General features: G+C 38.5%; 2 protein-coding genes across 6 annotated transcripts in view; one reads left to right on the top strand and one right to left on the bottom strand.

The window, feature by feature from the left end:
• TBC1D16 (TBC1 domain family member 16) overlaps positions 1-20,150 on the bottom strand; it is a 136,068-nt gene extending 115,918 nt beyond the window's left edge. The window contains exons 1-2 of one of the 4 annotated variants that reach the window (XM_027850082.1): positions 20,049-20,134; positions 17,230-17,340 (exon numbers count right to left, since the gene is read on the bottom strand). The gene's annotated coding sequence lies outside the window, so the exon portion shown is untranslated. Of the gene's footprint in view, positions 1-17,229; positions 17,341-19,950; positions 20,022-20,048 lie in introns of those variants that run through there. The other 3 variants (XM_027850081.1, XM_027850085.1, XM_027850083.1) reach the window with 3 other exon arrangements.
• Positions 20,151-24,103: 3,953 nt separating this feature from the next.
• Positions 24,104-25,789, top strand: part of CCDC40 (coiled-coil domain containing 40) — a 99,767-nt gene continuing 98,081 nt past the window's right edge. For both annotated transcript variants that reach the window (XM_027850281.1, XM_027850280.1), the window contains exons 1-2: positions 24,104-24,152; positions 25,556-25,619. In XM_027850281.1, the coding sequence (XP_027706082.1) occupies positions 24,124-24,152; positions 25,556-25,619 (93 nt within the window). In that variant the 5' untranslated portion in view covers positions 24,104-24,123. The remainder of the gene's footprint in view (positions 24,153-25,555; positions 25,620-25,789) is intronic.

The following is a 25,789-nucleotide window of genomic DNA, read 5'->3' as shown; positions in this document are numbered from 1 at the left end:
TATGTAATCTTATACTGTTTCACATGTGTAAGTCTTCTCTCCCCAAATGACTTATAAGCTTAGTGGGTTTAATGCTTTCCTTCTGCTATTGATATGACAACAACTCTGGGGTTTAGATCAAAAATTCCCAAGAAGAAAGGACAGTATTCAAAAACATTTAACTTTTTACTATGTAAATGACACAAGGTGCTAAAGGTTATAAAGGCATATAAAAAGAATTGCTTGGGGCAGCTAGGTGATGCAGTGGATAAAGCACTAGCCCTGGAGTCAGGAGGACCTGAGTTCAAATCCGACCTCTGACACTTAACACTTAGTAGCTGAGTGACCCTGGGCAAGTCACTTAACCGCAACTGCCTCACCAAAAAAAAACAACAACAACAAAAAAACGTTTCCCTCATAGAATATATTGTGTAATTGGGGAAGATTATAAAAGTACTCAATTATAATACAAATTATAATAGGGTTATGAAATACAGAAAGGCAGCCTTGGTATAGTGGATAGCAGAATTGACTTTAAAGTCACAAAGACCTGAGTTCAAGAACCAGGTTTGACACAATGTGATCCTAGGCAAGTCACTTAATGTCTCAGTGTTCCCAAACAACTCTCAAAGACTCAAAATTGCAGGACAACTTCAGACCTGCACTGGAATAGGGCATTTCCATACCACAAATTCCCTTTAACTGATGAAATCACGGATCAGGTCACTCTTACCAAAAAAATACAGGATCTAGAAACAATCACTTTGGCTTAGGGGAAACGGAATATTTATCTGAGGAAGAGACGCTTAAGCTAAACCTTTAAGGATGGAAACTATTTCAGTAAAATAAGGTGAGGGCACGACCAGTAACTGAATTCTCCTTTGACACAGTTATGCCATTATCAGGTACTTACACCAAGGGAGTCAAAAAGAAAACGTCCCATATATACAAAAAGATTTATGGTAGCACTTTTTGTAATAGCCAAGAACTAGAAACAGAATGGGTTCTCATCAATTGGTCAATGGCAGAACTAATTATGACATGTGAATGTAATATAAAATTTGGTCATAAGAAATAACAAATATGAAGAATACAGAGAAATCTGGGAAGGATTATATGATCAGACAATAAAATGAATAGGATGAGGAAAACACATAAGGAACACAACAATGTTAAGGAAAACAACTCTGAAAGATTTTAGTTCTGATTAATGCAGTGATCAATTATAATTCCAGAAGACTAAGAGCAAAATATGACTCCAATCTCTTGTAGTTGTAAACCACAACTGCAAAATACATTTTCCAGACATGGTCAATGTGTTGACTTATTTTGCTAAGCTGTGTTTATTAGATGGGAGGGCTCTAGTAGTGGAAGGAGAAGGAATTCAGCAGGAAATGACAGTGATGCTTCTTTAAGTACATCAACAAAACAGATTACCCTTCACGACTAAAGATAGGGGAGAAATAGTCATGACTAAACAAGGGATAAAGAATCACAGAAGATAAAATGGCTATATTTTGATCCTATAAATATTTTTTTTTAATTTGACATAAAACCAATTAAATTAAAATAATAAGAGTTAATTTGGGGAAAATCTTTGCAGAAAGTTTCTCTCATAGTGATCCTGTATTCAAGAAAGGAATTGATTCAAACCTGTTGTTACAAATTAACAACAGTCATTTCCCAACAGAGACATCACAATAAAGAATATGAACAGGCAGTTTTTCAAAGGAAGAAGTGGAAGCTAATAAAATCTATATAAAAAAATGCTCCAAAATCACTAATAATTAGAAAAATCCAAATTAAGGCAAATATGAAGTTCCAAAGACGGCAAAAAATGAAAATTACAATTGCTGAAAGGGCCATATGGAGACAAGGCACACTGATGCATTATTTTGTGGACTTATGAATAAGTCTAGCAGCTATTCTTAGAAGCAATTTGGAACTATGCCCAAAAAGTTACTAACCTCTGCATACCCTTTAGTCCAGTAATATCCTACTAGGCCTACCCCCTGGAGAGATCAAAGAAAGAAAAAATGAACCCATGTATAGAAAAATATTATACCAGCTCTTTTTGTTATAGTAAATAATTGAAAACAATGGGGGAGTCTATCAATTAGGGAAAGGCTGAACAGTAAGTTGTGCCTCCTATAAGTTTTTAATCTAGGGTTAAATTTCAGAGGGTTCTTTAATTTGGATAGGAAATTGTTTTCACTAATCTTTAACTGAAATTTAGCACATCCTTAAATTGCAAGTGTAGACAACAAACATCATTCTTTTTTGATTAACTTATTTATTCTTAGTTTTCAACATTCACTTTTATAAGATTTCAAGTTCTAAATTTTCTCCCTTCCTCCTCTCTCCCCTCCCCAAGACAGCATGCAATCTGATATAGGCTATTCATGTATAATTATATTAAACATATTTCCACATTAGTCATAACAAACATCATTCCTAAGAAGGGGTCCACAGGCTTCACAAGATTCCCTAAGTAGTAGTCCATGACACAAAAAAAGTTTGAGAACTCCTGCTTTACTAGATTAGAAGACTTTCAATCATTCTAGTTGAAAAAAGCAGGAGACACTAAGAAAGGTAAACACATATGAGCAATCCAAAGGAGTTAAATGATGATCAAGTGTTTTCATCATAATTGAGAGGAGAAGAAACTATGATCCCTTCAGAATCCCACCATCTTCAAGGGTAAAACAGGGAGCAAAGAAAGGAAAGAGAGAGAGAGAAATAAAAGGAATAAACTTATTCTCTCATAACTGGGGTGCATTAGAAGATTATGCTAACATGAGGAATGGGCATCTCATCAAACTTATTCTTTTTAAAACTGAACAAGGGGAGATGAAAAACACAAATAGTTTAATATCTAAGTACATCACATTAAAAGCAACAGGGAAATATCCAGGGAAATATCCAATAAAGAGATGGGTTTAGGAGATAAGATAGAGTTGGAGAAGAAATAATCACAAGCAAATATGATTTTAAAAAAATCTATATAAAAACAAGAGCTAGCATTATCTATAATGGAGAAATAATAAAGACCTTTCCCATAAGATCCAGGGTAATGCAAGGGTTTCTCCACTATTACTTGATATAGTTCTAAAAAAGTTAGCTATTGTACTAAGACAAAATAATGAAATTGTGAGAATATGCTTAAACAAAGAACAAAATTTTAATTGTTGCTGATATGATGGTTTACTTAGAGAACCTAACTGATTCAATTAAAAATCAACTGCAACAATAACTTCATTAAAGTAGCAGGATATAAACCTCACAAAACCACCAGCCTTTCTATATGTTATCATCAAAAATAAAAGGAAAAGATAGAAAAAGACCTTGAGGTGATGGATGGTGGGGTCTAGGTAAAGGTAAAAGTTTAAAAACCTTTCCTTATAATAACCAGAATAGGTTATTATTAGGTAAAACAAAGCAACACAATAGTTATGACTGAAAATGAACATCTAGTTTTTCACCACTAGTTTATTATCCTTCTATCAAAAGGTGAGAAGCATGCTTCATTATCAGTCTTTGGGAATCATGATTGGTTACTGAATTCTTAAGACTTTTAAAGCTCTTTTCCTTCAGATTATTTTTTTAACTAACAGGAAAAATGCTCCCCATCACTCATGTTAAGAGAAATGCAAATTGAAGTAAATTAGAGGTTTTTACCTTACACCCATCAGATTGGCAAAGACACAAAAGAGGAAAACAGCATTTATTGGAGGGTCTGTGGGAGGAAAGGCATACTAATACTAACAATATTAATAGTAGAGCTATAAATTGGTCCAACCACTCTGGAAAGCAATTTGGAATTATATTCAAAAAACATGACTAAAATATACATACCCTTTGAACTGTTGATACCAGTAAAAGGCTTGTATCAAAGACAGAGGGAAATGACTCATTTCTACAAAAATATTTTTAGCAGCATTTTCTGTTGTAGAAAGACCTGGAAACTAAAGGAATGCCCATCCACTGGGGGATGGCTGAACAAATTATGTCATATGAACATGAAGGAATACTATAGTATGGTTATGGCAGATTCAGAGAAACCTGGAAAGATATATATGAACAGAAGAGTAAACAAAAGGAAAACACTGTATATAATGAATAAATGACAAAGCATTCATTAAGAGCTTACTATGTGCCAAGCACTTTATTAAAGCCAGGGATACAAGTAGAAGCAAGTAACAGTCCCTTCCTTCAAGGAGCTTGTGTTCTAATGGGGGAAGACTACACATAAAGAAGAACCAGAAAGGGAAGGAGAATGGATAAGCAGTTCCAGGAAAGATAAGGGAAAAGCTGTATCTGTCTTTGTCTTTGTGTTGGTCTCTCTCTCCCCCCTCTCACCAGCTCCCACAGCTTTAATTATCACTTCTATGCAGATAACTCCTACATCTACTCCCCAAGTTTCAGTCCCATATCACCACTTTCTGTTGGACATTTCAAACTAAATGTCCTGGAGACATCTCAACCTTTATCTGCTTCAACTAAACTTATTATCTTTCCAGGTTAATCCTCTCCTCCTCCAAACTTTCCTATTTCTGTTGAAGGCACCATCATCTTTTTAGTGTTTCAGGTTCATAATTTAAGCATTATGCTAGACTCTTGACTCTCCCTCACTCTATACAGTCAATCAGCCACCAAATCTTACCTATCTGAACTCTTCTCTCCACTCACACAGCTACCGTCTTGATTCAGGTTCTTATCACCTCTCAACTAGATTATTCCAACAGCCTTTTAATTGGTCTGTCTACCTCAAGTCTCTCACCATCTAATCTACCTTATATAATTACCAAAGTAATTTTCCTTAAGTACAGATCTAGCCATGTGACACCCCTATTTAACCAACCCCACTGGCTTCCTATGCCTCTAAACTTCAGAGTCAAGCATACACAACCTGCCTTTCCAGCTTCATTTGATATTACTCCCTTCCCACACTCTTCAATTTCCCACACAATTCAACTATTCCTTAATCATGCCTCTCTCATCTCTGTCTGTGTATTGAACACTCCCCATGCAATGTAGTCCTTCATTTCTGCCTCAGGAGTATTCTCTCTTAAGATATATTCAGATAAAATCAATGAAGTATCTCCTGATCTCTTCATCTGCTAGTGCCTCCCCTCTCAAGTAACCATAGCTACTTTGTGTGTGTATATATATAAAAAATTGTACTTGTTATCTCTCCCATTAGTCTGTAAGCTCATTGTATGTAGGAACTGTTTTATTATTCCTACTTGTATCCCCAGCACCTATAACATTGTCTGCTACATATTAAGTCCTTAATAAATACTTGTTAACTTACTGATTTAATCTTATTTTTTGTCTTTGTATATGTTTGTCCATATGTTTGCATTTGTTGTTGACTGTTGAGTTCATAATAAAAAAGAAAATTTAATTTTCAAAAACATAAATGCTCTGGGGAGTTAAAGGCTATTCTATTCCAGCCTAAATGTAAATCAATTCAATCATCAATAAACATTTATTGAACCCTACAATGTGCCATCATTATACTTGGCTCTGAAGATTCAATGGCAAAAATGAAAAAGGCCTTGCCCTCAAGGAATTTATATTCTATAGATGACACACCATGTACACATATAAATATATACAAAATAAATACAAGGTAATTTGCATGGTGGAGTAGTAGGTGGTATTTGAGCTAAGCTTTGAAGGACACTAGAGATTCTAGGAAGCTTTCTATCCAAAAATTAAGATGTGGCAACCAGAAGGAATGAATATTTTTGAGGAAGAAATTTTGAACCTGGTAAAAGTAATTGTTTTAATATCAAGTACTGCTTAGAGAAGCCAAGGCTAGATGAGGTATCACAATGGGAGACTCTAAGCAACCATATAGCAACATAACGGCACTGGGCATCTGTAGAGAGAAAATTAGAAATGGAGAAATAGACAACAGGAAAAGAGTGGGATAATGAAAGGAAAACTTCCCTCATTTATTATCTTGCCAAAAATTGGCTCTGCTGTTCGTTTGAAACAGAGGTATCACCAGGAAGCAGCTAATTTATGGGCTCTTAGACATTGTATTCTCCATTTAAGTAAAATTAATACTCCTACAATAAAGCCTATTTCAATGGCAGTGGAAAATATTGGTTCCAAAAAATATTTACAGAAAAGTCATTTATTATACAATTTTCCTCAAGGAATTACAATTTTCTATTCCAAGGAGGTTGAACATTCTAGAAGTTGGGATAAACAATTTCACTCAAGTAGAAATAGCCAAAACAAGTTATTAAGTTTAAAAGAAGCCAAATATTTTGGACAACCATTACATCACATAACTAAGACAAAGATATCTGTGCTCTCCACATTCCACAAACACTCTTCCTCCTCTCTCTGGTGCCTGTGAGGTATACTTACAGCCAGATTTTGGTTTAAGATACCTTGAAATTTAATCTGACACAATGTTTAAGGTGTCCACTATGAGTAAGGCACTGTGCTAAGTCCTAAAGAAACAAATATAAAACAAGACAGTTATAGGATCATGAGGAAGGAAGAAAAAAAGTATTTATTAGGCACCTATTATGTGCCTGGCACTGTACTAAGCACTTTACTAATATATCTCATCTGACTGTCACAACAACCCTGTAAGGTAAGAAATATCTGAGGCTGGATTTTAACTCAGGTCTTGCTAAATCCAGGCTCTGTTGTTATTTCTACTGCTCCACCTACCTATGAACATAACCACAAAACACTCTTTACAGAAATAAATACAGACTTAAATATTTGCAGCTCCATTAAGTCCTCATGGTTAGGCCATTCCAATAGAATTAAAATGAAAATACTTATTTTAGGTTACTTCTAAGATGCCATTACAATCAAACTACTAGGTTCAAGAGACATTGTGAAGATATGAGTTAACAGGTACTGACAATAACTGACTACAGAGTGAAGGGAAGGAAAGAAAAGGGTCATAGATGACACAGAAATTTAGGGCTTGAGTGAGTGGGGACATGGTGAAGCAGAAGAGCAAGATTGTAGAGTTCAACATGGGACATGATGATTATGAAGTACTAGCAGGACATCCAAGTGGAGATACCCAGCAGGCAGCTTAAGAAATGAGACTGGAGGGGGCAGGTAGGTGGCACAGTGGATAGAGCACCGGCCCTGGATTCAGAAGGACCTGAGTTCAAATCTGGCCTCAGACACATACACTTACTAGCTGTGTGACCCTGGGCAAGTCACTTAACCCCCACTGCCCAACCAAAAACCAAAAAAAATAAAATGAGACTGGAATCCTAGGGTACAGTCAAGGCTTGAGATACCAATTTGGTAGTCATCTTCATAGGGGTGAAAAATGATCAACATTGCCAACAGAGCAAATACTACGAGAGAAGAGAACAAATAACAAAGTTTTGGAGAATGAGGAGTCAACAATGAAAAAGAATGAATGGCTAGAAAACAGAGACGACCACAGAATGACAAAATTTTGGAACTGAAAGGGACTTCAGCAGCCATAAGGTCCAACCTCAAAAAAAAAGCCTTACTTTAACGTATCTGACAAATGGTCAATAGGTCTCTTGACTGAAGACCTCCAATGACAGGAAACCTATTACATCCTAAATTAGCCAAACAACACCTCTGGGATACTTTTTCCTGACATCATGCCTAAATTTTCCTCTTTGCAACTCCATTCTTTGCTCCTGGCTCTGAGTTCCAGTCCCACATCACAAACTAGCTACTAAAATTAAACATTCTGAAATAAATGTCCTTTAGAGGCATGTCAAACTCAAAATGCCAACAGAACTCATTATCTTTCCCCCAAAACCCACAAATCTTTCAAATTTCCCTACTTCCGTCAAGTGGCATGTCCATCTTGAAAACCATATAGATTCATAAACTTGGTATTATTATCTTCATTTTCTCACTCATTCCACCTATATAATTAGTTTCTAAGAGGTTCTGCTTCTGGGAGCCAAGATGGCAGAGTAAGAAGTAAGCTGCTCTCACCCTCCCTGCCCAGAAAATATCACCCCAGGAAAAACCCTGGAAAGCTGAACCAGTAGAAAGATGGGGTGCAGGAGTCTTGTAGCCCAGGAAGCTTGGGGATTAATGGGAAAGGCCTCTCTCACTGGGGGAGGAGGGGCAGTACAAGACAGGAGGCATCCTAGCAAGCCCCACCTCAGCATAACAAAGGGAAATTCTGAGCCCGAGACCCATTGTGGTGGAGAAGGCAAGTGCCAACACCAGGACCCACGTCAAGTGCCTCAGTAAAGGCAGGGGAACCTGTAGACACCACCTCAGGAAACTACCACATGTGACGACGTTCTCCAGCAGCCAAATCTCTAGGTGCCTCAGCACAGCTGTGGGAAGCACAACTCCAGGAGGCAAAGCTGAAGGCTGACAGACATCCTCTAGCAGCCAAACATACAAGTGCAAGGCCCGGGTAAGTAGGAGCCAAACATTCAAGTGCAAGGTCCAGGTGAGCAGGCATCCCCTAGGGGCCAGACTCCCCACCCCAACCCTGAGAGCTCCAGTGTTGCTGACCCCAGCCGAGCACCAGGTAAGCTGCCAGAACCCTACAGCCTCCAACTACAAACACCTGAGGCGCCAGCACACAAAGCCAGTGACCAGGTCCCAAGTTCCCAGCACAAGAAACTTTGGTCAGTGCCCCCTGTGCTTCAGCAGGAGAGCTCAACTTTTTTTAAAAGTCAGGAAATAGACAAACACAATGAGCAAAAAGCAGAAACAGACAATGACCAGATTCTCATTATGGGGACAGGGATGATCAAAGCACAAATTCAGAAGAGGACAACATTGTCAATATACACACATCCAAAGCCTCAAAGGGGAATATGAACTGGTCTCAGACCCAAAAAGCCCTCTTGGAAGAGCACAAGAAGGATTTAAAAGTCAAGTAAGAGAGGTAGAAGAAAAACTGGGAAAAGAAATGAGAGGTATGCAAGAGACAATCAATAGCTTAGAAAAGGAAGGACAAAAATTAACTGTAGAAAACAAGTCCTTAAAAAATACAATTGGCCAACTGGAAAAAAAAAGTACACTAAAGAAAACAAGGCCTCAGAAAGTAGAATTGGCCAAATGGAAAAGGAGGTACAAAAACCCACTGAGGAGAACTCCTTAAAAAGTAAAAGGGCCAAATGGAAAAGGAGATACAAAATTTAATAGAAGAAAACAATTCATTAAAAATTAGAATTGGGCAAGTAGAAGCTAATGACTCTATGAAAGATCAAGAATCAGTCAAACAGAAACAAATGAATGAAAAAACAGAAGAAAACATAAAATACCTCACTGGTAAAACAACTGACCTGGAAATAGATCCAGGAGAGACAATTTAAAATTTATTGTTCTACCTGAAAACCACGGTGAAAAAAAGGGCCCTGACAGCATCTCTCAAGAAATCATCAAGGAAAACTGCCCTGAGGTCCTAGAATCAGAGGGTAAAACAGTCATCAAAAGAATCCACCGGATCACCTCCTGAAAGAGATCTCAAATTGAAAACGTCAAGGAATATGTAGCCAAATTCCAAAATTACCAGGTCAAAGATAACGTACTGCAAGTAGACAGAAGGAAACAATTTAAATATCATGGAACCACAGTCAGGATTATGCAGGACCTTGCAGCTTCTACATTAGAAGATCAAAGGGCTTGGAATACAACATTCCGTAAGGCAAAGGAGCTTGGATTACAACCAAGGAAGAACTACCCAGCGAAATTGAGCATAATTTTTCAGGGGAGGGGATGGATATTCAATGAAATAGGGGACTTCCAAACCTTCCTGATAAAAAGACCAGAGCTCAACAGAAAATTTGATCTTTAAATAAAAGATTCAAGAGAGGCATAAAAAGGCAAACAGAAAAGAAAAAAACAATATGTTATTAATAAGGGCAAACTGTTTATATCCCTACAAGGGAAGATGATACTTGTAACTCTTGAGAACTGTATTGTTATTATGATATTTAAGAGGGGTATATATAGACAGAAGGTGTGGGTATAAGATGACTTTGATATGATGATAAAAAATCTAAGTGGTGAAAAGGGATTGTACTGGAAGATGAGGAAAGGAAGAGGCAGACAATGTAAATTACATCACATAAAAAGGCATAAAAACCTATTCCAGTAGAGGGAAAGAAGGGAGGGAGATGAGCATTATTTGAACCTTACTCTCATCAGATTTGGTTCAAAGAGGGAATAACATAATCAGTTAGGTATAGAAATCTAACTTACCCTATAGAAAGTAGGAGGGGAAAGGGAAAAGAAAAGGGAGACGGTGATTAGAAGGGAGAGAAGAAGTAGTAAGGGTAAAGAGGAAGAAAATGGAAGGGGCTAGTAAAAGGGAGGGCAGACCAAAGGAGGCAGTGGTCTAAAGCAAAACTCTAGTGAGGAGGGAAAGGGAGAAAGAAGAGAGAAAAGCATAAACAAGGAGGAAAAAAGGATGGAGAGAAAGACAGATAGTAATCGTAACTGTGAAAGTGAACAGGATGAACTCTCCCATAAAACGGAAGCAGAGAGCAGAGTGGATTAAGAACTATAATCCTATAATATACTGTTTACAAGAAATACATTTGAAACTGAAGGATACACATAGAGTAAAGGTAAAAGGCTGTAGTAGAATATATCATGCTTCAGCTGAAGTAAAAAAAGCAAGGGTAGCAATTCTGATCTCACACAAAACAAAAGCAACAGTAGATCTAATTAAAAGAGATAAGGAAGGGAACTACATCCTGCTAAAAGGTACCATAGACAATGAAGTAATATTATTAAATATATATACACCAAGTGGTATAGGATCCAAATTCTCAGAGAAGAAGTTAAGGGAGTTACAGGAAGAAACAGAAAATGACACTATACTAGTGGGGGACCTCAACCCCCCCCACCCCAGAACTAGATAAATCTAACCACAAAATAAACAAGAATGAAGTTAAGGAGATGAAAAGTTAAGATATGGTTGACATCTGGAGAAAATTGAATGGGAATAGAAAGAAATATACTTTTTTCTCAGTGATATATGTCACCTACACAAAAATTGACCATGTACTAGGGCATAAAACCTCACAATCCAATGCAGAAAGGCAGAAACATTAAATGCATCCTTTTCAGATCATGATGCAATAAAAATTACATGTAATAAAGGGCCATGGAAAGACAGACTAAAAATTAATTGGAAAGTAAATAATCTAATTCTAAAGAACAAACAGCTCAAACAACAAATCACAGAAACAATTAATAACTTCATCCAAGAGAATGACAATAATGAGACAACATGCCAAAACTTATGGGATGCAGAGAAAGTGGTTCTTAGGGGAAGCTTTATATCTTCAAATGCTTACATGGATGAAACAGAGAAAGAAGAGATCAATGAATTGGGCATACAACTAAAAAATCTAGAAAAAGAACAAATTAAAAATCCCCAATTAAATAGCAAATTAGAATTTCTGAAAACCAAAGGAGAGATTAATAAAATTGAAATTAAGAAAACTATTAAACTAATAAATAAAACTAAGAGCTGGTTTTATGAAAAAATCAATAAACTGTATAAAACTTTGGTTAATTTGATTAAAAAAAAGAAGAAAATCAAATAACCAGCATCAAAAATGAAAAAGGTAAATTCATCACCAATGAAGAAGAAATCAAAACAATAATTAGGAGCTATTTTGCCCAACTGTATGCCAATAAATTTGACAATTTTAGTGAAATAGATGAATATTTACAAAAATACAAATTGCTCAGATTAGCAGAAGAGGAAATAAAATACTTAAATAACTCCATTTCAGAAAAAGAAATTAAACAAGCCATCAATGAACTCCCTAAGAAAAAAATCTCTAGGGTCAGATGGATTTACAAGTGAATTCTATCAAACATTTAAAGAACTCATTCCAATACTATATAAACTATTTGGGAAAATAGGCGAAGGAGTCCTACCAAATTCTTCTTAAGATACAAATATGGTGCTGATAGCTAAACCGGGAAGTGCCAAAACAGAAAAAGAAAATTACAGATCAATTTCCCCAATGAGTATAGATGCAAAAATTTTAAACAAATATTAGCAAAGAGATTACAGCAACTTATCTCGAGGATAATACAGTATGACCAGATAGGATTTATACCAGGAATGTAGGGCGGGTTCAATATTAGTAAAACTATAATTAATTTCCAAGTCTTATCGTTCTATCTTCACAATATCCCTTGCATTTACACCCTTCTCCCCATTTATAAGCTACCTCCTCAGTTCAGGTTCTTTCCACTTCTCACATGGATGATTGCAATAACCTTCTTTTGGGTCTCCCAGCCTTAAGTCTCTTTCCTCCCCAATCCATTGTCCATACAGTTGCCAAAGTGATATTCCTAAAGTGCAGACCTGACCATGTCACACCATCCTCCATCCCCTAAATATATTCAAACCCCAATGACTTCCTCTTACCTTAAGGATAAATTATAAACTTCTCCATCTGGTATTTAAAGGTCTTTACAATTTGGCCTATTCCTACCTTTCCAGTCTTCTAATATGTGAACTCTAGCCTACTTGCTATTTATCTCCCATCTAAGTACCTTTGCATTAGATGGCCTTCACGATTGGAACATTCTTCTTCTTCACCTCTACTTTTGTGTTTCTGATTTTCTTCAAAATTCAGCTGAAAACACTTCTATCTGCATGAAACCTTTCCTAATTCCCACAGCTACTAGTGCCCTCCCTCCTAAAATTATCTTGTATTCATTTCATATATAGAAAATAAACTCCTTTAAGGCAGAGACCATTTCATTTTTGTCACTGTATTCCCAGCACTTAGCATACTGCCTAGCATAAAATACGTGCTTAATAAATAAATGTTTTTTGACTGATTGATTCATAGATTCAAGATGCTTCACCATCCCAGTTTCCTTCTTCTGTATGCTTCAACTTACCAATAACTTTCTTAAACTGTGAAATCCAGAACTGAACATAATACTTCACATGTGGTCTGACAAGGGCAAGAGAACAGTGGAAATATCACCTCCTTATTTCTGGAAGCCATGCCTCCATTAATGCAGACCAAGATTACAGCCTGTCAAGATCTTTTTAGATTCCAATTCTGTTATTCCATGTTAGCTATCCCTCCCTTTTTGTGTCATCTGTGAATCTGATAAGAATAAACAGCATTTATCCAACAACATAGAGCCACTCTCCAGTGGAGATGTTCTGCCAAAGTAATACTGAATCATTAACAAATACTTTTTGAGTCTATTCATTCTACCAGTTCTAAATCCATTTACATTACCTTCTAGTCTCTATGTCTCCATCTTCCGCACAAGAATAATATGAGATACTTTATCAAATGCTTTGCTAAACTCTAGGTTAACCTATATCGACAGCATTCTCACATTCAGTTTAGTAACCCTGTCAAACTGCTTGTAGTATTAAAAGAGAACACCAGAGGAAGGAAGGAGAAAATAAAAGGAAGCGGGGCAGAAAACTGAAAATATGGCCACATTTAGATCACAAAGGACTTTGGAGAGAGAAGTTTTAAAAAAACTAGCAGAGATGGAGTAAGGAGATGGTTAGCACACATATGGGTTAGCAGGGCAGAAACTACAGAGCAGAGCAAGAAAGGATTTAAAGATGTAGACTAAACAGCATCCCAAAAGTCTTAGTACAGTTTTAGCTTAAAACTTAACAATACACTAAGACTTTTGGGGAAACCCTGTATGTCACTGAAATAGCTCATCATTGGGTCAAATTCAAATAGAGAAGATAATGCAGCCAGGACAGGATTGATGGCCTAAAAAAAAAAAAATCAAGGAACTCCATGGAGGTCATGAGAAGGGCAAAGAGGACAAGACAGGAAACTGTGCCTCAAAAAGAATATAGTATCTTAGAGGAATCATAGTTTTAAAGAAATGGTAAGGTCTCCATTGTGAAAAGCAGATGAAACTGACTAGAAAGGGAGATTTCAGTTGTTGAGGATTTTAAGGAACTTTGAAAATAGGACATATTGGAGTTGGAAAGAACTCAGAGATCATCCAGTTCAACCCTCTTATTTTATAGATGAGGAAAGTAAGGCCCAAAGAGATTAAGAAAATAGAGAAAGAATGGCTGCAAAGCAGGGAGAACGATAGGTCACACAGGTACGAAGTCCCCAAACGAGGAATCAAACACAGATCTTCAATGAGAAAGGAAATTAACCCCTTCTAAGCTTTAGAAATATTATATCTCTTTAAGCAATTAAAAGTACAAAACACCCAAAGAGAAGGAAACTAGGATCTAGACACTTTCAAAAGGACCACCAAAAGGAAAAAAGACAAGTTTTGTATACTAAAGACCGGGCTAATGAGCCTAGATATTACTTTCATGCCTCCTCTACCATAGGCCTATTTAGAGCATTGGTATGTCTGCTGCTCTATCCAAAAAGAGAAATACTTCACTTTTTTCAACTTAAAATATTTATTTGGCACCTACTATATATATATATAGAGAGAGAGAGAGAGAGAGAGAGAGAGAGAGAGAGAGAGTAGGTGCCTTATATATATAATAATATGTATATAATATATATACTATATATAGTATATATTACATATATACATACATATATATTGTACTATATATATAATAAATATATATATATTATATACAGTGTTAGGCTCTGGTGATGAAAAACTACATTATTCCTGCCTTCAAGGAGTTTATAATCACTAGTGGCTGAGTATGATATTTGAATAAATAAGCACAATACAAAATAGACTGTAACAAAGGCACTGAAGAGATGCCAGTAAAATTCTGCAGGAAAATTTGACAAGGAAGTAATCACTATAATCTGGGAATCCAAACTGACTTCGTGGAGGATGTGGCCCATTGAACAAAGCCTTAAAGATTTCAAAAGATAGAAAGAGGAAAAAGGTCCATACATGGCTGAGAAAGAGTGTGGTGGCAGGAAAGAACCTGGATGCATACAGAGAAGTGAAAAAAGCAGGAAACAGTGCTTGTAAAGAAATAAGGTTGAAAAGGTACACTGCAACAAGATAATGGAGGGCCTCAAATGCCAGAGTAAGGAGTCTGTATTTTATCTTATAAACAACAGCAATTTCCAAACAAGGTGGGAAAAGTAGACCTAAGAATATCAAAAATTTCTTTTCTATTCTAAATCCTTCTAGGAAAAAGAAAAAAAAACAACTAAGAAAGTCAAGTATACTAACACTGTGGCCTACACCTTAAAGAACAGGAAGCCTAGAAGACTTCAGGAGGAAAAAACTGCTCAATCTTCTAACAGCATAATATTCCAGGCTCTGGTCACATAGTAACTCAGCCAAACAGAAACCAATTCATCTCTTCTACCCTCAGAAGCCCAAGCTAACAAAGAAGCAGCTAACAAATCACTCCAAGTTTAATCAAACATGAGTAGTTTCATTCACACACACAAAGATTTCCTTCCTACCACAGAACATCTGCTGCCACTAAACACCTGTCCTGAAGCCACAGGGGACCTGACTGAATATGGTTAAGGTCTATGCTACCTAAACAGTACTTAGAGGGCAAATACCACCTTGTTGGTAACTAACACCCATGTTTTGTTCCACTTAAGGATGATTAGGAAGTGTTTCCAAAATCCTTTCCTTTTCACACTGTTGAGTGAAAAAGGCTTATCTGCAGAAAAAATCCTATCTTGGCTGATCTCTTTCTCCTCATTTTCCTTTACTCTATTATCTCAGTTAAAAATTTATTTTCTACACTGGTCAAGTTTGGGATTCAGCCTGTGGAAGACATAACCCAGGGATAGTCAGCACTTCTACCAGTAAGAACTTCTTAAGGAATTTGGAGAAGCATGTTTAACTTGTACCATATTTAAAACTAAAATGACCAAGGGTTAAGGAACAACGCACAGTGAATAACCTTGGACTGTCCATACTGAAAAAAGATTCCTATGGCTTCCCTACTGCCAATACTTGTCAAAATGTGGTTTGGAAAGACCCTATTGAGGACCCACAAGGTCAAAACTATTTTCATAGTAATACTAAGATGGTTTAATTTCTAATATGGTAAACTATTGATAGATATAACACATAAACAAAAGGGGGATCCTCAATAATTTCTAAAAGCATAAAGGGAGTTCAGAGACCAAAAAATGCCCTACCATAAGAGGACAACAGAACTAAAATGCAAAACTTCTTCCCTATACTAACTCTCAACTAGTTCATACCCTACTCCAAGGAAAACTTAAAAATATTCTAGTTGGAGGAGAACCCACCCTTTGTGCAGCCTTGAAAGATAATATAAAAATCATTATATTGATGATCATCCTGAAAAATAACAAAGAATCCTCCCTAGGAAAAACATTCTGCTTAAATGACATCATTTAATATTTGTGAAGCCAAGTCTTCTTCTAACATGAAAAAAAAATTTAGGTACTAATGACCAAACACTAAACCAGATGACTAAATTTGATGCTACTAGTTTACTAGTTTACAGCTAGTAAAATAAACCAAGTATGTAAATTAGCAGGAACTTAAAACCATTGCCTAGGTTTCCAGTCATACAAACAAAAATAAGGGAAGCATCATCAGTAATATCTTTTAGTATTATTTAAATGTATATTAATATACAGATACACATAAACAGAGATACTCAAAATTCTGCCTGACTGCTATTTGAGAATCAATTTTTTTTCTTTCTTAATGCTGTACAAAAGAAACAAGTGAAGATAAGATTCAAATCATATTAGATTTCTTAGCCTTTGAAGAGTTAGGGCAAAGGACCTGCTTCACACAGAGCAGCTAATTGGAAATGTACTAAGATGAAAGTTCAACACCAGAAATGTCAAGCAGAGAAAAAAAAATTAAAATAACTATCACAATCTGGGACAAGGAATGTTTTCCTATATTCTTTTTCCTTACATTTGAGAAAAGTAAAGGAAATCTTACAAGTTTTTCTTCCCATATGTCAAATAAACTCATACCTATTAAGTATCAACTAAGTCAAACCCAATACAATGACTTCGTGTTCAAGATCTAGCCTCTTATGATTTCTTCAAAAAATTATAAGAGGCAACTATAGTTAGAATTAATAAATAATGCTAAATATTAATCACATTTCAAGAACTATGAATCACTAAGTCTACTTTTCACACTAATTCACCTAACCTGAATGCAAATATAAGTAATAAAAAAGCATATGAGGCAATCCAAATCTGGAAAATCCCGATATAGGTAGACTCTGAAAGCTTAAATTTTGTGTTTTCCCACTACAACTGTATTGTTAAATCATTCATAACCCAATGAGATTAGTTTAATTCTTACCAATTTATAGATGGATGTTAATTGTCACAAGGAGCTTATTGTAGAGGTGGAAGGTCTGATGGTCCCTGAATTTCTATATATAACTTAGCATAGCAAGCCATACTGGTTTGCCTGAAAAAAATAAAGTGAAATATAAAGCAAAGTGCTGAAAAGATTATCTTCCTTAATTTATGTAGGATCAAATAAATTAACTGTTAACAAAGAAAACCCTCCAAAAGTGGCTTTTAAGAACCAAGATAACTTAAGAACTATGTTTACTCATGTCCTGAGGTTGATATCTTTATTTTCTGCATCTAAGTAATTCATGTAAAGGCAGCTTTCACTTACAGACAATACAAGCCATAGATAGTCACTGATTCACCTTAGAATTAATAATAAAAAATACTCCAAAAGATTTCAACAAAGATCTCAATTATTAATAAATTGAGCTTCAACATCAGTATGAGAGGAGTTCAAAAAACTATTCTACACATTGGACAAAAAAAAAAGTCTTAGGTAAAATAATTCCACATTATCAAGCCATAAATCTGTGACAAGTGAAAAAAAGGGCCAAATTCCAACTTTCTTCTTCCCCTACATGATAACATACCCATTACATTCACATTGTTGAGAGCTATTTTCCAGTATCTCTTAATTCTAAGTTAGATTATTAAAAGACTTCAAGTACAAAAGAAATTCAATCTACATGATCAGACCGTGAAAGCCCTGGCAACTAGCCCTGCTTCTCAGATGAACTTGAGGGAGGCAGTGAACATTCAACCATTAAAGACAAACCCTTCTCTCCTTCACTAGCTTTCTAATTGCAACTCAAATCTGAATCAAATTAGTATCAGACTAACACATGATGCCAACATCTGAATGTGGAAATGAAAGTTTCTAGATTTATCTGAGTTCTGGCTGGGCTCCAAAATTATTTTAGGAATTTTAAATTGCTCATAAGGGGGAAAAAAGAGGAAATAACAAGAACGAAGAGTCCTGGCTCAAATGAAGTAAAATTTCTTGGGTGGAGAGCCAAAGAAATCATATCAGAGCAGAAGGACCACCCAGTTCTGACATGAACAGGCCAACTAATGGTAAGAAGGAACAACAAACAATATTGAGAAGGCATTAAAAAAACAATAAAAGTAAAACTATGACTATGAAGTGAAAATACTTCATAAATTCTTAAATACGTAATATAGGTTTATACGAAATATATACACGTGTTTTCTGTCTTTTTTCAGCTGACTATATGGGGGAGGGGGAGAATGCTTCTAGCCAAGTATCATCTATCAATGGGAGTCCCCTAATTGAATGCTGAGATGGAAGAACTGATGACTTATGGATCTGTCAAAAAAAAAAAAAAAGGCTGAGGTTTGCCAGGTGGCAAAATATAATGTAAGAGAATAACAGAGAAATCATCCTGAAAGGAATATGTCCCCAGGACCCTGTGAATGCAAAAGATCTGCAGTGGAGGTTCCATCAGAACTAAATGGTGGAGGTACTAGCATCCACTGGGAGAAGCAGAGACTGGAAGCAGATAAGCACTGGAAAGACCACAGGAAAGAAGAGCAAGCTTGCTCTATTGATCCAGCAGTGCCCAATTTTAAGGTAAAATGTGAAATGTTTAATTAGCACCACTGCACTACTGCTAAATGTTCTGATGAGACTTAAAATATTAGCCCACCCAAATAACTGTAACAGTAGCTATAAATTACATTACTGAATCAATATTAAGCCTATTAATTCCATTAATGCTCCTCATGATTCTTCCATAGCATTCTTTCTCTCTGAATAGGAATAAAATATGCCCAATACTTCATTCAAAATGTACATTAGACATTTCCTACTTTTTTTCTTTTCCTACTTTCTCCTTTTGGGGAATCCAATACACTTTTGGGCCATAAAAGGACTATAATCAGCAATTTCCACTGAGTAGCTGGGGGGAGGAGGGATGATTTGAGCCACTGAGTGTAAGAAAAGGAAGCCTGCTATCCCCTTAACTGGAGAAAGGCTTCCCCTAGCAACCAACACATGGCTGGATAAAGAAGGGGGAGGGGCAGGTACCCCAGCCCTAGTATTCCCAGCAGCAGTGCCACAACGTTAGAAATACCTCCAACTCGTTCCTATTCCTATATCCTCTATTACTACAGCCAAGGCAAAAAGACTCAGTAACAGCTCCCTAACTCAGGAAAGCTTGAGGTAAGGGTGCTTCCTTCCAAAACCAGCTTCACACTAAGTCCCAAAGAGAATCTTCCATCCCCAAGCTGGGCTCCCACCCCAATTCCCCACCCTACTACTACCACCACTACCTCCCCAGGTACTGCTCGTAGCAATAAGGGTCTCACACAACTCCCAACACACAGAGCTGCAAGTCTTTTTCTGATTACTCCTCCTTTCAAGAGTCATATTCAAAAGTCCAGAGCCAGGGGCTCCAAAAATGCCTCTACCCGAAGTGGATTAAGCGCTAGGCCTGGAGTCAGGAAGCCCTGAGTTCAAATTCAGACACCTACAGCAGTAAGACTAGCAGCAAAGTCACTTAACCTCTTACAGCCTCAGTTTCCTTATCTGTAAAATGAAAGTAATACTAGTACCTACCTCCCAGGGTTGTTGCGAGGGTCAGCTTAAATGCTTTCCTTCCTTCTCCCTCCCCCACCCGAGACTGCCGAGACTGCCAAGACTCCCTAGTTCTGGGCCCGTCCAGGAAGCAGCCCACCCCTCCCGTACCCACCGCCTCCCCACCTGGCCCGGCGGCCTTGCATTTCTCCCCGGCTCGGGGCGCTCCTCACTGCTTCCCATCAGTCCTCGGCCCACCCGGAGCAGTCAGAACCTAGACTCACCAAGGGCCCGGACACGTTCGGAGTCGGACTGGCCTCCGGCTCTCTCGGCTTTCGGGTCCCGCCAGCGCCGCCGCCTCCTCCCTTAAGGAGGAGGCGGGCCGGGCGGGGAGGAGACCGGAGCCCGCAAGCAGAAGCAAGTCGAGGCCCGGCCCCCTGGCCCGCCCCCTACTGGGCTACGGTCGTTTCCAGCCGGACTCAGGACCGCCCGCCCGCAGGGCCTGCCTCTCGCTGCGGCGGTCGGCGCAGCCCCCGCCCTCCCAGCTCGGCTCCGGCTCCGGCTCCGGCTCCGGCTCCGGCTCCGGCTCAGGGAGAAGCGCCAGCCAGGCCGTCCCGCCCCCCCGCCTCCCACTTCCGGTCCGGCAACACTTCCTTAGCGACCGCCCTGGCAACTGAGGCGACAGAGCGTGGGTGGGGGAGGGGGCGGCCGAGGGGACCCTCTCCCCAGTCCCTCAGGCCCATCCCCGCGCTTCCTCTCTTTTCTTCCTCCTCTTGCGGTCCTGTCCATCCCCTTCTGCCCTGGCCTTCCTTGCAAGGGGAACTCTGCCCTGGGACCTCTGCCCTGGTTCCTGGGACTCCACACATGGAGCGCTCCAGTGAGTTTGCTCATGAGGGAATATGAGAGGAGAGAGAGCTGCATTCATCCATCACCAAATCATAGCACTTACATTCCCCACTTTGCCCTCCAAATCTTTAAAAAAATGGTTGGAGTGGGAATGTGTCTCCCACATTCACCTGGCACCTTAAAAATGATTAAAGGGAGAATGCGACCCATTCAACTTGCACCTTAAGAAAAAGATTTGAAGGAGGAACGTGACCCATTCAACTGGCACTAAGTTATTGGAAACGGGCAACTTGCCTAGCCAATCATGAGAGGCCAGATTACACTTTGTTAAGATCAATTCTATACAACCACCCTTTTTTCGTGACAATAGTTGATAGTCAATAAACATTAAGAGCTTGCGCACGTGAAAAAGAAAGACTAGGAGTTTACTATATGATGGGAGGAGACAAACAAAAGCTGAAAAGGAAGTGGGGATGGGGGGAGAAGAGGTAGCAGGCACAGTGGCACGACAGAGAGGACAAAGAAGACCAAAATGGGCAGCCAAAGGAGAAATGAGATATCTGAGGCGATGTTAGTGCTGTTCCCCTCCTTAAATGTAGGAGTTTATGGTTTCACCCTCTAATCAGAGGGGCAAAGGGCACTGATGAGGTAACAAGGCTGATTGGATCTTGCAAGATGATGAGACTTCCCAGTAATGAATTTACGGGGGGCATTCATGATGGAGAAGCCAAGTCCAAAATGAGTGCAGCCAAATAGGAAATGAGGAAATGTCCGAGCAGGCAGTTATGCAAAGATGACCCAAACACTGTCCCTGAACTTTCTGAGCATTTCCTTTAGCAGTCAACAAGCTTTTATTAAGTTCTCGCTATGTGCCAGACTCTGGGCTGATCTGGGGTGGTTGTTGTTTGTCCTTCATCTTTGAAGAGAACCAATAACATCACAGGGTGATGTCTTGATTTGCACATAATTGGATTTAAGTGAGGCAAAGTTGCACAAAGTTGTCAGCCTCACTCTGTTCCAGAGTCAGCAAAGTTGAATGGCAAGACAAAAGTCAGGATGAGCTAGTGATGGCCCAGGATACAGTGTGACCTTGGCATCTTTGATGTTTAACCAAGCTCTAAGTGTTCCATAGCACCTGCTTCATCTGCCTTCCTGACCATTGGAATAAATTATTCTCATCTGCCCATTCCACAAGGGGAAGTTTATATGTTTGAAGTAGACAGCCCCCTAACTCACCAACAGGTTTTAGTCCATTGTTCCTTTCAACCTGGTTTAGCCTATCTTCCAAGAAAGTTTTACCAGGGTATGACCTCTGCTCATGCTACAGCTTCTTAGAGCCACAGGTGAGAGTTGGATAAGAGGTGGACGCCAAAGGCAGATGAACAGCTCTGAAAAGGGCCAGAAAAGCCCTCACAGGAGATATGCTAGTCCTCCTTGAATACCTTGTAAAGCCCTAAGCTGGTGATACAAAGAAAGGCAAAAACAGTACCTGCCTTCAAGGAACTTAAATTCCAATAGGGAATACAACATGTAAATGACTAGATACATAAAGCTATATAAAGAGTAAAATGAAGGCAGCCTAAAGGGGAAGGTATTTGCAGCCTGAAAGATTGGGAAATGCCACTTGCAGAAGGTGGGGTCTGAGCTGAGTCTTGAAGCTAGCCAGGGAAACTAAGAGGCAGAGGTGAGGGGACAGAGCATTTCAGGCACTGAAGGACAATCAGTGCATGAAAATAGGCAGTGGGAATAGAGTGTCATGTTTCAGGAACTATCCAGTGTATCTGGATAGTAGAGTAAGAAGGTATAAGAAAGGTAGGAAGGAGTCAGGCTTATGAAAACTTTTAAATGTTAGAAGAGTTTATATATGATCTTGAAGGTAAGAATTTATTTGAATTTATTGAGCAAGGGGGTGAGGGTATTGAATGGTCAAACCTATACTTTAGAAAAATCATCTGGCTGCTAAGTGAAGGATGAATTTGTATGGGAAAAGAATTGAAACAGGGAGACTAGTTAGATGGGTACCGTAGTAGTCCAGGCAATAGGTGACAAGGACCTATAGACCGATAAGAGAGATGTTGTTAAGGTAGAAACTACAAGATTTGGCAATGGATTGAAGAATTGAGATTGTGAGTCTAGGTGATTGAGAGTATGATGGTACCCTCAGTAGTAATAGGGAAATTCAGAAGAGGGGAAAGTTGGAGGGAAAGATGGTAAGCTCTATTTTGGACATGTTGAGTTTGAGATGTCTACAAGACATCCAGGGAAATAAGAGAAAAGCCCAAGACAGAACCTTGAGGGAGACTCCTGTGGTTAGTGAGCTTAACATGGATGAAGAACCAACAAAGAACACTAAAAAATGGTTCCATAGGGCAAGGTACATTGTTCCTAACCCCAAGCTCCCATCTATACCAAATGATATCTAGAAAGTTGTGGGGCTACCATCTCAGGTTCACAGTCACTGGTCAGATCTGGCTAGGATACATATCTCATTCTTCCCTTTCTGCCACCTGTTTACCAATCACAATTAACAGATGATACTAAAAGTTGATAGGCAGTAGTAACAGATAACTAGAAAAAGTCAAAGCCTCAGCCTAGAAGTGTCTCCTGACCCAACCTTGATATAAACAATAAATAGGACTTTCCAAAGTAGCCTTCTTGGTGCCTTGACAGGAGTGCATCATCAAACACTTCTTCCAACATGCCATTCTCTTTGTCTCTTCAGATATAAGAATTTCTGCATGGAGACAATAATACTTATTTTCTTGAACAACAAACTCAGGGATCCTCTGATCACTTACACGCTGGGTGAGAGGCAGCTAGTGGCACAGTGGGGTTGAGTCTGGAGTCCAGATGACTGAAGTTTAAATCCATCTAAGAACCTTAATAGCTGTGTGTCCCTAGACAAATCACTTAATTTCCGTTTCCTTCAGTTTCCTCACCTGTAAAATGGGTATAATAATATCTACCTCAAATAGTTGTTGTAAGTCTCAAATGAGATAACATTTATACAAATCACTCAGCACAGTGCCTGGCACATAGTAGGACAATATAATGTAATGTAATTTATACAAATAAATACTTATTTCCATTTGGCAAGCAGAGAAGCCCAGCCAGTACATTACCCAATTACCATAAAATGTACACTTTCGCCTAGCAGATCCATACAGATCAACAAGCTATGGGTCCTATGACTTCTGGAATCAAGATGAGCTACTCAAAGGCTTACAATATTATAGAAATGCTTCTCACAGGCTGCAGCCATGAGCCGTAGCCATCGATAAGTCAGTCACCAAAGACAAGGGTTGCTCTGCACAGGCGCTAGAAGCACGGCCACGATTTCTCGTTCCATTTGTTTCTGGCTTTGAGATACAGAGGGAGGAGGTAAGTAGACTGGAGAGCAGACTATTCCATTTCAGGTAAAGGCAAAGGGGTGGACATAAGATCTGTTAAGCTTGGTTCCTTCCAAAGAATACTTAGCCAGCGGATGTTGATTGCGTCTCTTAGCAACGGAAGATGGCTGAGCCTGGGGAGGAAGGTCCAGGGTGAGGGGAGCTACTGGGATATTAATGGGAAATGGGGGAAGGGGCTAGCTGGGTGGAGGGATACTTCCAAGAACGATAGCAGAAAGTTCAGGGAGAGAGCAGCATCTCCTTTCCTCAGGTTTTCTTTCTCTCTTCCAGGGTAGGGGCTTCACCCCTTTAGTCCATTTCTTGTTCCTGAGGCTTCCCTTGTGTCTTCTCTCTTAGCTTTCTCTTTCAGCTCCCTCTCTCCTTCTCTCCGTCTTGCTGTATTTCTGTTCTCCTGCTTCGCCCCTTAAAAAAATACAAGGTAACAAGTTCCAACAGAATTTGAAATGCAGGCAATCCTTATTTATATTAAGGCAAGTAGGAAATTAATTTATTTCATGTCAGTTCAAGACATACATTTAGCTCCTACCTCCAACACTGGTTTATCTGAGAATATATTCACTAGTAAGAAGGAAAAGGGCACTCTCATCTAACCTTCCTCTTTCCCGGACACTTGCCCTTCCTCTCTCCCTCGTCTCCACTTCCCTACCCACTTCTCTCTTTTCTCCTACTCTTTCTTTCCCCTTCCTCTTTTCTTCTCCCTTTCTTGCTCTCACTCATTCTTTTCGTCTCCACTTTCCTCCCCCTTCCCCTATTCCTTCCCTTTTCTCTAAGTAAAAGGCTTTAGAGAACGTTTAGTCCAACCTTTTATTTTAAAGATGAGGAAACCAAACTCTTAAAAGTTGAACTATAGTGAATCAACTTTAAAATTACGGACTTCATGAATGTGTAATGGGCATAAAGAGATCGTTTATTCTTTCCCCCTTGTTCTTAGGCCCTACAATGCCTGAAACATCCTAGAAAGGTATGCCTATTCTAGCCCTAAAGGTATGTCTATTCTAGCCCTAAAGACTAGTGGAGAGATACCACAGAGGCTGTTGGTAGTCACGTAAGCCTCACTACTGAGAATCTAGTGAATATTCTCTCTCTCCAACTGCATCATAAATCCATATCAAGGCTCTGTATTTCTTGAGAAATAGTCATGTATTTGGGACTAATGAGAATGGAGATTTGTAAAAGGATCAGTATGAAGTCTCCTGTCCATTGCTGTTTATTAAAAAGTGGTAGAAACTCCATCACTTTATAGGACAGAATTGGACTTTTTTATAATGTTGCACAGGTTTCTGCTGCCCTAGAAAGGATGTGTGTGTGTGTGTGTGTAATCTCTGCATGGAGAAATGGATAAAAAAAATAGTTATAAGATTCTTGTCTTTTTTGTGTACTTTTCTCTGGCTTTTGTATTTTTCTCAATTTTATCACACAAATAAGCATACTTAAGATGATATTTCTGGTCTCATTTTATCCAGACGCATTACTCTTTTTACTTTTCAAATCACTATTATTTGAATCTATTTGTTTAATTGTTTAACTAATGCTAGGTTTGAAGCAGAAACTGAACCAATTTCTCAAGGTGTGGAAGAACAGCATACAGAAGAGGATGGGGTAAAGTTACAAATATTTATGGTTAACATAAGAAATTCAAGATAGTGAGAACTTGCCCAAGGACTTTGTACATTCCTTTTTCCTTGTCCATAGAACACAAAGATATTAGTCTTATTCTTTAGTGTGCTAAATGCCTGGTTAAGCATATATGAGAAATTCTACCACTAGGC

The sequence above is a fragment of the Vombatus ursinus genome, unplaced genomic scaffold (assembly GCF_900497805.2).
Source record: "Vombatus ursinus unplaced genomic scaffold, bare-nosed wombat genome assembly UNPS02008996.1, whole genome shotgun sequence".
Classification (NCBI taxonomy): domain Eukaryota; kingdom Metazoa; phylum Chordata; class Mammalia; order Diprotodontia; family Vombatidae; genus Vombatus; species Vombatus ursinus.
This window is presented reverse-complemented; position numbering and strand designations above follow the sequence as displayed.